This window comes from Salvelinus sp. IW2-2015, unplaced genomic scaffold, assembly GCF_002910315.2.
Source record: "Salvelinus sp. IW2-2015 unplaced genomic scaffold, ASM291031v2 Un_scaffold1221, whole genome shotgun sequence".
In the NCBI taxonomy this organism is placed as follows: domain Eukaryota; kingdom Metazoa; phylum Chordata; class Actinopteri; order Salmoniformes; family Salmonidae; genus Salvelinus; species Salvelinus sp. IW2-2015.
This window is the reverse complement of record NW_019942785.1, coordinates 17,729-31,880: the sequence shown is the minus strand read 5'-3', so window position 1 is coordinate 31,880 and position 14,152 is coordinate 17,729. Positions and strand designations below refer to the sequence as shown.

At 46.0% G+C, this 14,152-nt stretch overlaps 1 protein-coding gene across 1 annotated transcript in view; it reads right to left on the bottom strand.

Annotated features, from left to right (window-relative positions):
- LOC112070108 (uncharacterized) overlaps nt 1–3,538 on the bottom strand; it is a gene marked incomplete at its 5' end in the record, with an annotated part of 19,649 nt that extends 16,111 nt beyond the window's left edge. Inside the window, 3 exon segments of the mRNA XM_024137522.2 lie at nt 2,905–2,984; nt 2,986–3,048; nt 3,401–3,538. Of these exon segments, the coding sequence (XP_023993290.2) occupies nt 2,905–2,984; nt 2,986–3,048; nt 3,401–3,538 (281 nt within the window).
- Nucleotides 3,539–14,152: the final 10,614 nt, after the last annotated feature.

Sequence of the window (14,152 nt, the reverse complement as noted above, 5' to 3'; positions counted from 1 at the left end):
ACAGTATGATCCATAAACCATGTCTGTCTCTGTCTTTCACAGTTCACATGTCTGTGTACAGTATGATCCATAAACCATGTCTGTCTCTGTCTTTCACAGTTCACATGTCCTGTTACAGTATGATCCATAAACCATGTCGTCTCCTATGCTTTTTCACAGTTCCCATGTCTGTGTACAGTATGATCCATAAACCATGTCTGTCTCTCTCTGTCTTTCACAGTTCCCCATGCCTGTGTCAGTATGATCCATAAACCATGTCTGTCTCCGCCTTTCACAGTTCCCATGTCTGTGTACAGTATGATCCCATACACCATGTGTTACTGCTGTCCTATAAAAGATCCCTGAGGATTCCCTGAGCATGAAGACTCAACTTAATAAATAAATCATCCATTTTACAGGATGTGTGTGTGTGTGTGTGTAAAGGGGAGTATAGGGTGGCGGATAAGATGTATTACTATGGGTCTGACCTTATCCTTCTGCTCCTCCAGCAGCCAAAACACAGTGTGTGTGTGTGTGTGTGTGTGTGTGTGTGTGTGTGTGTGTGTGTGTGTGTGTGTGTGTGTGTGTGTGTGTGAGATCCAGCCATCAGTCGCGACATGTGTTCCTGACAGCCTGTAGTCTCGTAAAGCCCACCCAGGCCACAGTGAAGAGGACGGGGTGTTCTGGCAGGTAGTCTGTAGTGTGTGGTAAAGCCCACCCCAGGCCACAGTGAAGAGGACGGGGTGTTCTGGCAGGTAGTCTGTAGTACAGTCATGAACCTTTAGCTCCCATTTCCCTATTGTAGGATTGTTATCTGGAACAGCTGTCAATGGTATTACGGGACTACGATAGATTGTTTTTATTGTGTGTGAGAATAAATAGCAAGACTCCTTTCTTCTGCATCCCAAATGACACCCAATTCTCTATAGTGCCCTATAGTGCCCTACAGGGCCCTGGCCTGGTTAAAAGTAGTGCACTATATAGGGAATAGGGTGTGATTTGGGACGCAGAACTCATGTTTATGGAAAGCAACATTACAGTCAGGACATTAAGAAGGAAAAAGAGAGAGGAGGATGAAAAAAAATAGCCAATCGCTGGACAGTACATTCTGCACATGTGTAGTGTGGAAAATCAGCTTCTCTTTTAAGAAGAACAGACATTTAAAATGAAGCCAATATCAACACATTCAGTATGGAGATGAAATCCCTTCTTAGCCCCGCGCAATCTCACACTGCTTAGGGGACATCCAGGGGCTGTGTGTTGGTTGGTTCTTCTATCCTTGTGGGGGGACCTAAAAAACAAGGAAAATTCTCCCTGGTGGGGACATTTCTCCCTGGTGGGGACATTTCTCCCTGGTGGGGACATTTCCCACGTCCCCATGAGGAAAAAGGGTTCAATTCTCGGGCTGACTCTTTTCTGTGTATATATCAATGATATCGCTCTTGCTGCTGGTGATTCTCTGATCCACCTCCACGCAGATGACACCATTCTTTATACATCTGGCCCTTCTTTAGACACTGTGTTAACAAACCTCCAGACGAGCTTCAATGCCATACAACACTCCTTCCGTGGCCTCCAACTGCTCTTAAATGCAAGTAAAACTAAATGCATGCTCTTCAACCGATCGCTGCCCGCACCCGCTCGCCTGTCCAACATCACTACTCTGGATGGCTCTGACTTAGAATATGTGGACAACTACAAATACCTAGGTGTCTTGGTTAGACAGTAAACTCTCCTTCCAGACTCACATTAAGCATCTCCAATCCAAAATTAAATCTAGAATCGGCTTTCTATTTCGCAACAAAGCATCCTTCAGTCATGCTGCCAAACATACCCTCGTAAAACTGACTATCCTACCGATCCTTGACTTCGGCGATATCATTTACAAAATAGCCTCCAACACTCTCCTCAGCAAATTGGATGTAGTCTCTCACAATGACATCCATTTTGTCACCAAAGTCCATATACTACCCACCACTGCGACCTATATGCTCTCGTTGGCTGGCCCTCGCTTCACATTTGTCGCAAACCCACTGGCTCCAGGTCATCTATAAGTCTTTGCTAGGTAAAGCCCTGCATTATCTCAGCTCACTGGTCACCATAGCAACACCCACGCGTAGCACGCGCTCCAGCAGGTATATTTCACTGGTCACCCCCAAAGCCAACACTTGCTTTGGCCGCCTTTCCTTCAGTTCTCTGCTGCCATGACTGGAACGAATTGCAAAAATCACTGAAGCTGGAGACTTATATTTCCCTCACTAACTTTAAACATCAGCTATCTGATCAGCTTGCCGATCACTGCACCTGTACACAGCCCATCTGTAATTATCCCAACCAACTACCTCATCCCCATATTGTTATTTATTTTTGCTCTTTTGCACCCCAGTATCTCTACTTGCACATCATCATCTGCACATCCGTCACTCCAGTGTTAATGCTAAATTGTAATTATTTCGCCACTATGGCCTATATTGTCTTACCTCCCTACTCTTCTACATTTGCACACACTGTACATAGATTTTTCCTATTGTGTTATTGACTGTACGTTTGTTTATTCCATGTGTAACTGTGTTGTTTTTGTCACACTGCTTTGCTTTATCTTGGCCAGGCCGCAGTTGTAAATGAGAACTTGTTCTCAACTGGCCTACCTGGTTAAATAAAAGGTGAAATATATATATTTTTTTTTTTAAAGGCATATTTAAATTTAGGAGTTAGGGTTGCAATTAGGGTTGGATTACTGGTTAGGGAAAATAGGATGTGAATGGAAATACATTTTAGGTCCCCATGAGGATAACAGAACACAACGTGTGTGTACCCACTTAAGACCCCGAGTTGTTCCTCTTGAAGTAGGATCCTGTAAAAACAGACTTTTGCATCTCCGTGTGAAAGTAGGACCTACTACCTGTGAACACAGTGAGCCCTCACCTTCTCCTTATGTAGGGAGACTTTGGTATGTCAGCCACAGGGATCATCTGTTCCCCAGGTCGTACCCACATGATGGGCCCCGTCGTCACTCTCTGTTGGACTCTTCAGCTTCAGACTGGAGAACGTACCCCACGGTAACGTCCGCTGCAGGGAGAAGCGTACGCCAGAGTTACAATAAGGGAGCAATAGAATGATAGATAGAGGTGTGTGAGAAAACAAACTGGAACAGGAAAGAGGAAATACAATTTTTCAGACATCCATCAAAACAAATGCTTTTTTGTTGTTGTTGAAAAACCATAATTACCCTTTTCAACCACTAGAGGGCAACTTCCCTTTGTTTATAGATTAAATGAGTTGAATTCTCCCTAAACAATGTGGCCTGAACTAAAGTATTTTGAAACCTAGCGAAAATGACTAAATCCAACRTATTACCTATAGATTGATATTATCTATAAATKATGGATCTATATCATTATTCTGTGTCAGGGCTACTCACCTCTAGGAAGGGCGACTCCTCCAGCATMGAGATGAACTCTGGGAAGTAATCCCCCACCTCCTCGTCCACTGCCCCCACCAGACTGATCTGACGCATGGCACCTGCCCGGTACGTCCCGTGGCTGTACGTTCTCTTTACCTAGAACACATAGTAGAGAACAGTAGAACAGTCAGTAAAACAGGCAGAAAACCAGTCAGTAAGACCAGTCAGTAAAACAGGCAGAAGACCAGTCAGTAAGACCAGTCAGAAAGACCAGTCAGAAAGACCAGTCAGAAAGACCAGGCAGAACTATTCAGTTGAACTGAATATGTACAGTACTCGTTCACCTGAGGACTGATGTCCAACCCCTAACCAGAGAGATGCAGTGTGTTGGTGTGAAGGCTGGGCCATGTACAGAGCACTACTTCATGAGGACATCTGATGTTACAGCAGTATTAGTAGTGTGAAAGCTGATGCTGTACAGTAATGATACTGGGAGATCAGACATTGCTCTGGTACTGGAGGGGAGAGATTACAGACTGCCTGCTGCTGGTAACCCCCCCACTGGAGCCACGTAATACTGCAGCTCTCCTCTTCAACAGCCTCTCTCTTCCCTCTTCTGATTCTACACCATTACGAGTAGACCCAGTGAGGGGCTGACTGTCAGGACAGAGACAGTCACAATAGACCCGGTGAGGGGCTGACTGTCAGGACAGAGGGAGACAGTCACAATAGACCCAGTGAGGGGCTGACTGTCAGGACAGAGGGAGACAGTCACAATAGACCCAGTGAGAGGATGACTGTCAGGACAGAGACAGTCACAATAGACCCAGTGAGAGTGACTGTCAGGACAGAGACAGTCACATAGACCCAGTGAGAGGCTGACTGTCAGGACCGAGGGAGACAGTCACAATAGACCCAGTGAGAGGCTGACTGTCAGGACCGAGGGAGACAGTCACAATAGACCCAGTGAGGGGCTGACTGCCAGGACAGAGACAGTCACAATAGACCCAGTGAGGGGCTGACTGTCAGGACAGAGACAGTCACAATAGACCCAGTGGGGGCTGACTGTCAGGACAGAGACAGTCACAATATACCCAGTGAGAGGCTGACTGTCGGGACAGAGGGAGACAGTCACAATAGACCCAGTGAGGGGCTGACTGTCAGGACAGAGACAGTCACAATAGACCCAGTGAGGGGCTGACTGTCAGGACAGAGACAGTCACAATAGACCCAGTGAGAGGCTGACTGTCAGGACAGAGGGAGACAGTCACAATAGACCCAGTGAGGGGCTGACTGTCAGGACAGAGACAGTCACAATAGACCAGTGAGGGGCTGACTGTCAGGACAGAGACATCACAATAGACCCAGTGAGAGGCTGACTGTCAGGACAGAGGGAGACAGTCAATAGACCCAGTGAGAGGCTGACTGTCAGGACAGAGACAGTCACAATTGACCACGTGAGGGGCTGACTGTCACGACAGAGGGAGACAGTCACAATAGACCCAGTGAGGGCTGACTGTCAGGACAGAGGGTGACAGTCACAATAGACCCAGTGAGAGGATGACTGTCAGGACAGAGAGAGACAGTCACAGACCCCAGTGAGGGACTGACTGTCAGGACAGAGGAAGACAGTCACAATAAACCCAGTGAGAGGCTGACTGTCAGGACAGAGGAAGACGTCACAATAGACCCAGTGAGGGACTGACTGTCAGGACAGAGGAAGACAGTCACAATAGACCCAGTGAGGGACTGACAGTCAGGACAGAGAGAGACAGTCCAATAGACCAGTGAGGGACTGACTGTCAGGACAGAGGAAGACAGTCACAATAAACCAGTGAGAGGCTGACTGTCAGGACAGAGGAAGACAGTCACAATAGACCCAGTGAGGGACTGACTGTCAGGACAGAGAGGAGACAGTCACAATTACGCACCAGTGGAGGGCTGACTGTCAGGACAGAGGAGACAGTCACAATAGACCCAGTGAGAGGCTGACTGTCAGGACAGAGGAAGACAGTCACAATAGACCAGTGAGGGGACTGACTGTCAGGACAGAGAGACAAGTCAGAGAGAATGAGATTTACGCCAACAGCACTCATGACCCTATGTGCAACTAAAGTCCAGAGTAGTTCCATCAGATCAATATTTTATTGGTTGCACAAACCATGGTTAGCAGATGTTATCTCAGATGTAAAACGCGAAATGTTGTTGTTTTCCCCCCCCCAGGCTAAGAAAAAATTCCTTCTCGACAAGCTCTCCAGCTATCTCCTATCTGAGACACGGAGACAGACATGTGCCGTGCAGCCATTCAAGAGCTGCGTCAGAGACAGGAGCCTGGGTAGTACTAGCCTACACACTGTCTTTACACAGTAGCACGCTTGTAGTTATTCCTGTTCTGATGAGGCACAGAGACAGACGCTGGATAGGTATTAGCTTAAGCCTGTTTTACAGCGTACAGCTGGTTAGTTATTCTGTTGGCCTGAAGAGGGACAGAGCTGGTAGTGCTAGCTAACCTGTTGTAACACACGTACAAGCTGTAGTACTATTCCTGTTCTGGAGGACTAGAGGACAGAAGCTGGTATTACTAGCTTAACCGTTTTACAACAGTACACTGTAGATCTCTGTTTCGGTGAGAGACCAGAGATGGCATAGTGACTAGCTTAACCTGTTTTACACATACAGCTGCGTAAGTATTCCTGTTGTGAGAGACATGTCCTTTCTGAAGAGACAGAGACAGAGTCTGCGTAGTACTAGCTAACCCTGTGGTTGTACAGCAAGTACAGCTGTAGCTATTCCTGTTCTGAGAGAACAGAGCGTGGTAGTACTAGCTAGACCTGTTTTACCACAGTAGCAGCTGTAGATATTCCATGTTCTGAGAGACAGAGCTGGTAGTACTAGCTAACCTGTTTTACACCAGTCACAGCTTGTAGATATTCCTGTTCTGAGAGACAGAGCTGGTAGTGCTAGCTAAACCTGTTTTACACAGTACAACTGTAGATATTCCTGTTCTGAGAGACAGAAGCTGGTAGTACTAAGCTAACCTGTTTTACACAGTACAGCTGTCACCCAGTAGTAAAAGGCCCCGTTGAATAGCTAGAAGTGCATCCCGGTCTCCTTCACTGTCTCACTTTGCTCCCACAGATCTGAGTACATCTGCTGAAAGATGGTAAACCTCCTTTTTGGTTATCCGGAAGGAAAGAACGGAGGTTTTATAGCAGCTTCAGAGGCACAGAGAACCACAAACCCCCCTCCTGTCATCTCTGGACGTAGGCCCTAGGGTCGCAGTCCTCCCTCTCTAACATGGTAATAAGACTACACATGAGGAGGAGCAGATCACTGCTAGTCTCAATGTCTCAGACATCCTCCTGATTCACTTACAACCCTGTCTAATACAGCTATTACAGCCCAGCCATTCTTATCACCACAGAATATCCTCAGGCTCAAAAGAGAGTTCATCATAAGGCCAGTTTCTCCTGGAGCGGTCCGTCTGTCTGAACGTTAGATAGTGTCAGAGGAACATCGTCTGCTTCAGATAGATGATCTGTTTCTAAACATGATCCTCTACTAGAGGTCTCTGTGTCTTTCCACAGGGTCAGCAGCAGTGTTGACAACGTGTAAAGGGACATGTTACAACAGTCAATTATATTACCAAACTAGGGCTGACTCCAATTAGTCGACTGGTCAATTGTTTGGTCGTTAGGCTGTTGGTCAACCAAGATTGTTTTATATATAAAACATATGCAAATGCATCCATTTCAGTGAACTTATCCATTGCAGGAGGCCTAGACTAAAAGCCAATTTATGCTTGATCTGAAAATGTGGTGGGAGGCTCCATATGCAGGGTGTGACGCAATTGTGGAGCCTCCAGAGGCATGCAGAGGCCAAATCAAGCACTGTACCACATCGCCACGCCCCTCCCAAACGTTGTAACAATACGGCGGGCTCTGGAGAGCTCCACATTGACAGGAGTTGGGGGCGGTACATCCTGTATAAAACACAAACTCACTTCCTTGACAACAGCTCTGCACTGCTCTGTGATGCGCAAGAAGTCTGACTGGTCTGACTGGTGCCGAGGTCGTATCACCGTAAATGCTGCATGGCCAATACAGACGTCTGACTGGTGCTGAGGTCCTATCACCATAAATGCTGCATGGCCAATACAGACGTCTGACTGGTGCTGAGGTCCTATCACCGTAAATGCTGCATGGCCAATACAGACGTCTGACTGGTGCTGAGGTCCTATCACCGTAAATGCTGCATGGCCAATACAGACGTCTGATGGACCATGTACCGCTCTCCTACCAATTTGTGCACATTCATTGTTTCATAACTTCATTGTGTGAATTGTTAGCATTTGATTGTTAGTGTAAATCACTTCTCCATGACATACAGTGTATCACCAGCAGTACATTTACCCTTCATTCATATCATTTTCTGTCAACTGCCTCCTGAGTGGTGCAGTGGTCTAAGTCACTACAGATTCCGGGTTATCCCGGCGTGTGGTGGGCAGCCGGACGGCGACCAGGAAGACTCATGAGGCGACGCACAATTGGCCCAGCGTCTCCGGGTTAGGGGGAGGGTTTGGCCGGCTGGGATGTTCCTCGTCTCATCTCGCTTCAGCGATTCCTTGTCGGGGGCCGGGCGCATGCACGCGGTCCCAGTTCTTACGGTGTTTACTCTGACACGTTGGTTGCGGCTGGCTTCTGGGTTAAGCGAGCTGGTGTATCAGAACAGAGCAGTGGGGCTTGGCAGGGGGTCGTGTTTCGGAGGACGCTTGGCTCTCTACCGTCGCCTCCCCCGAGGCCGTACGGGAAGTTTCGCAGCGTCAGAGAACAAGACTGTTACTTACCAATTTGATACCCTTTTTCTCCCCAAATTTTGAACGGTAAAGGTGCACAAACCTATCTACACTTGTGCAGAAAAACAAGTTTTTGGTTATAATTTCTATTCCATTTTAACAAGTAAGGGTCAATTTTCATGATGTCATGTGTCTTTTTTGTTTAAGAAGCGTCACTGTTTGAGTAAGGACACAACAGAAAATAGAAGTATGAGCCTAAAGCGTACCTGAGAAATATCGTTCAAGGCCCGGTCTCCCTTTTCCATAACCACTCAGGCGTAAGTGAAAGATCTCGATCAAGTCGAATGTTCTTTTGGCTCTGATGTTCCCAGTCTGGAAAGGTTATGCTCTGATCCAGTGAAAAGGTCATGCTCTGATCCAGTGGAAAGGTCATGCTCTGATCCAACTCTGAGAAAGTCATGCTCTGATCCAGTTGGAAATGTCATGCTCTGATCCAGTGGGGAAAGGTCATGCTCTGATGCCAGTGGAAGGTCATGCTCTGATCCAGTGGGGAGAGGAGGTCATGCTCTGATCCAGTGGAAATGTCATGCTCTGATCCAGTGGAAATGTCATGCTCTGATCCAGTGGAAATGTCATGCTCTGATCTAGTGGAAATGTCATGCTCTGATCCAGTGGAAATGTCATGCTCTGATCCAGTGGAAATGTCATAAAATAGGCCGACCTGATTACATCTTATCAGTGCTGGACTTGGACTGAAATAGGTTCCGGAAATCATTTTGGGTTCTGGTACTGTTCGTATTTAGGTGCTTGAGCTCCACAATACCTGTGAGCTAATATTCTATAAGAGTAATAACAGCAGTAGAACATGTGAGGTGCCGGTACTCAGCTCTGATGAGTTCCTGCCCAAGTCACGCACTGCTTCTTATGTGCAAATAGCCTACAGCTGTGTCTGTCCTGAGCTCACTGCTGGGGAAACGGAGGGCCCAGAATATGTTATACAACGCTGCAAGTTCACCAGTGCAAGCTTCAGGGCTGGAGCCAACTTAATAGTTTATACAAATGTTTCAAGTTCATTGCAGACAGGCCATGTGTAGCCAATGTGATCTATAGGAGATCTTCTACCTGCAGGCTGCAATGTTTTTATTTGTTGGCTTTATGTAAGCTATTTTTACATAGTTGGCAATATAAGAAACCTTTTAGGTTTGTATCATTTTCATTTAGATTTGGATAGAAGGTTGATTAACCACATAACAATGATTGAGATATGAAGACGTTATTTTAAATTAAATGAAACTTTTACGAAAATGTGCATCTGAACCATAACGGACATGCAGATCGGTAGAAATTCTAAGACAGATTGGCATTCAACATGAGAAAGGGTGCCAACTCCTCATGTGTCCAATTACTGGAAACTTCAGGAAAGTAATGGCAGAATCTGAGAAAGCCAGCAGGACGGGGAGGAGTTAGGTCAGGTTAAGTGTTTTTTTCTTTCTGGTTATGTAGATCTCTGGTGCCCTCTTGAGGCATCAAACTGTAACCTTAAAGCATCAAACAAGCTCAATGATTTATTAAAACACATAGGGTGTCTCTATATATGGAAAAATACACGTTTAACAATTTCAACCAATCGATTGGTCGAAAGAATAGACTACTTTCGGTCGACAAATCTTTGTTTTTAATAGGGGACAGCCACATACCAAACACATCATGCGTGCTGCACTTGAGCTTCAGGTTGTGATGCGTGGAGCTGGAAGTGGGCTATTCCTGTCTGACAGGAGTCTGTTGAGCAGATGTGAGACGTGTTCCCTCCTCCCTCCCGTCAGCTGTTCGTTCCCCCGCCAAAATAAACATTTAAACTGTTATGATGGTTATTTTATTTTATTCATCCATAATCGTCGGATATATGGTAATTGTGCCAACCCCCCCCCCTTCCATCCATCCCTCCTTTCCTTACTGCAGGCTGTTAAGATCAGTTATCCTAAATTGAAGCCAGCGGTGGAGGTCCTCAGAGGGCTGCAGCGTTTAATCATGTTTGGAGACTTCACAGAGACGTTCTTGAGAAGGGTGTGTGTGTGTGTGTGTGTGTGTGTGTGTGTGTGTAGTGGTGTCTGGTGCTGTTTTTCCTGCCCTGAGGGAGCAAGCCACCAGTGTGAGTAAAGGACTGAAGTAGCCTTTTTTCTCCTTTCTGCTGTGTGTGAGTGTGTGTGTGAGAGTGTGAGTGTGAGAGTGTGTGTGTGAGTGTGTGTGTGTGTGAGTGAGACAGGATCCTAGTCCACTCTGTTCCATTTATGGTAACGAGTCAAGGGGGAAGGTGAGGGAGTTTACTGTAGTGGCCAGGAAGTAAGAGGACAACAGGGAGAGAGGATGAGGAGAGGAAGAGTGTCCTTGGGTGTCAGCCGAGTGAATCTGTCAGAGAGAGACAGAGAGAGAGACCAGTGTAGAGCCAGACTCTGTATAACAACTGACTGTCTGGGGAATTGACCTCTCACAGGCCCCACAGGCTCCCTGTCTACAATACACACCATCATCTATCAGTGGGGAGAACACCAGTTCAGACACAAGGTCACACAAGGTCACTGGGCCTGGACTAGTATTCCCTCAGACTGAAAGGAAGTCAACCTGGGTAAAAAATATATTTAATATGCAATGAATATTGTTAGATAATGTCAATCAATTATGTGGTTGAAAATAGTGGATTGATGTGTATGGGACAGAAGTATCTGARCATGGTTTGAATACTGTACAGGATTAATCGTACTTAAATAAGGCGAACAAATGAATGGCCCAGTGCAAACTGTGTGTACATTAAGCATGGGTGCTTCCCTTGTTGTTTCCAGGCTAAACGTGTTTCCATCCACACAACACATAATATAGACCAGATATTATCTTCCTCCTAATGAGAATGAGATTAGCTTCATTACCCATGAGGACACACACCTCTGAGTAGTAGCCATCCCTCCTGTCTGTTCTCTCCTCCTGGTCGGCTTGCTCTGGGCACACTCTGTTTTACGGTAATGGACTCACTCACACAAACAGGTTTAAACTCTGTTCTGCTCTGGGGCCTCAGGGTGGAAGCGCAATATTATACTTGGTAAGAAAGGAGACATATGTGTGAAGAGTAAGTGTGTTTTAGATGTATCGAGTTGGAGTACGACGACCTATCAAGAGTATGCGACTATGGTTATGAGGAGGTATCTTGCCCTGGTTGTCCACCCGGACACGGCACACTTCACAGGGACGATATGAAGGGTTACCAGCGTTAGTAGAAGAATTTTTATGTATGATCTGAGGGTTGCCTCCCAGGGAAAGTGGGAGGTTGTGTACTGTTGTATTGTTATTTGTTGTTTGAAGCTGACTATAGGGGGCTCACAGGGGGAGAGGGGTGTAAGTTGCTCTTTAGAGTGGGAAGGGAATGTTGTGTAGATGAACTGGCATGCCCGGTGGTCACAGGGGGAAAGGAGGTGAACCAGTAGTGTGTTTTTGGATGACTTGGGCTTGCTGGGCCTCACAGGGGGTAGAGGGTACTAGTAGTGTGTTTAGTGACTGGCTCAGCCCGGGGGTCATTCACGTGAAGAGAAGTCCAGCGAAAGTATCAATGCTAAGTTGTATTCTAAATCGATGACTGGGAGAAAAGAGAGGCGGTACAGTGAAGTGTGTGGGGGTAGGTATGTCAACTGGGAGGCCCTATCACAAGGGAGCGAAGAGAGGTGTGTTACAGATAGTGTGTTAGAGTATGAAGACCCTGGAATGGCACACACAGGAGGGAAGAATTTGGGTACCGGTTAGTTTGTCGTTGGCGTAGACTGGGATGTGTCAGACAGTATTCTCATTCAAATACCCGTATCACATAGCTATCTTGGGTGAGTCGATGATACGAGGACTGGAACAGCCTGGTATAAACCAGTACAGTTGATCGCAGGGATTGGAACCACACACGGGTCTTCCGATTGGGGGAGATCTATATGTGACAGTGGCCATAAGATGTAAAATCTCACCACGGCCTGACAAGCGAGACGGAGCCCTTCTTCGACGTTAAATCTATAGTGGCATTTGTCATTGTATGCCCATATCAGCATATTCTTAATTCTCGTACCGTGGTATAACAGAGTCGCTCGGATAGGTGGCATCCACTCTAGTTCCCGGCATGCAGAGGCATGGTATGCTGTGGCGTGGCGTCTGCTTTATAATCTGTCCACGGATGTCGGGGATATCTTGGATACCCACCCCTGATCGTCATTTCTACCGTACGGGTTATGTGAATGTGGCTGGCTGTTGGCTCTCAGCTCTGCTCCCTCATCTCGGTGAGTCAAGTAGGTTGTTTTGAGCTGTCCATGATCCATGTCGACTGCTGATCATAGGTTCGTAAAATGGCCGCTTCTTCACAGTGTTGGCATGGCTCCACGCTGCGACGGAGCACCAATCTTGATGTGGTCATTACCTACGTAGGGCTGTCTGCGGCAATAGTGAACTCCTCAGAGGAAAGAGCCTTTATCGGAGCCCTAACATTAAGAACGCGTTCCGTTTAAGCTGATTTACATATAAGGGTTCTAGTGCGTACACATTGCGACTGGGTGGGGGTTAAGCAGTACATAGTACGAATGAAGTTATAAGATTAATGGTATTAAGTACTACACCTGTGCTCACATTTCAACTTGAGACTCTTAATCCAATCCTACCCACGTTTTGGAAATCCGCTATGTACTCTCGCTCCAATCTAAGGTGAGATCCTCAGCAAATGACACATAAGCACTTTGGATAAAAAAGGCATAACATTGTGCCGCATCGTTTTTGTGATTTAGCAAAGCCTGATTCATTGAACACGCCATGAATTGTTCTAGCCAGACTCATAAACAGTTCCATGATGGCAATAAATCGGTAGAACACTCTGACAAACCAAGTACATACTGGACATAATCCACAAGTTACTTCATGAGATTAATAAGGTGTGCCGAAGGGTTTATTAGCTCCTGTGTGTCTCAATTCTTATTGAATAATTGGAAATAGATCAAAACCAGCAAAGGTACATCTATATTGCATAGAGATACGTCAATACAATGGTCCTCTCTGTTCTAGTCTTTAAGAGCTCAGACTGCTTCATATGCAGGCCTACCTTCGCCATCTGGTCACAAACTGGTCTGGAATCCATACATAAATCACGCACTTACAAGCTAGAACGACATCGAACAGTCTCAGAGACCTAATGTCTTAGTGGGCTATACGCAAAAAAATGTCACAGCCCATCTAGTCAAATCACCCATATAGTATTGGTTGGATTGAAAGTTGTCCTTCTTAAAAGCGTAAAAGAGAACCTTAATTTGTGACATAACTTAATATTGAAATTGGTTTTTATTTTCGACATAGCTTTTGCATCGGCTAAAAAACTTGTTCACGGTAACGGGACACTTCTCTCTGTACTTGATATGGTGACCTGATTGTATCCCAATTAATGCAACCCCCGCCCAAGTACTTCAACAGAGATGGTTGTTTAATCATTACGCACCCTCAGAGCTTATAACATAACAGGAAGTCTCTCATCACCCACAATGCCCATTGGTACCAAATGGTAGCTTGAGCTCATTTTATCTTCCAGAAAGCTTACATTTGTAGTGTTCATCTTTCAAAGGCCTTGGGGTAACCCTCTTGACCTCTGTAGTCTGGTCCCTTTACCACCAGCAGTTACCATCCTCGATCGCTAGTGGTTTTACTAAATGCGAGCTAAGTATACACTTGATTTGAGTATGAGCAAACTGCCTTAATTCTGTTGCACCCGACGCATGGAATAGTCTAAGCAAGTCCAGCTTCTCTGAAGTTGTGCCACAGAATCATTTAAAATATATTGGAGATCTGGTTACAAAAGGATAAATATTTTTTTTTACTGGCAATTACATGTGTATGTTGTGTTTGATTATGGATGTATTGATTGTTGTTGGCTTGGCCAGGTCTCCTTAAAAAGAACTCTGGTCCAATGGGCTAAA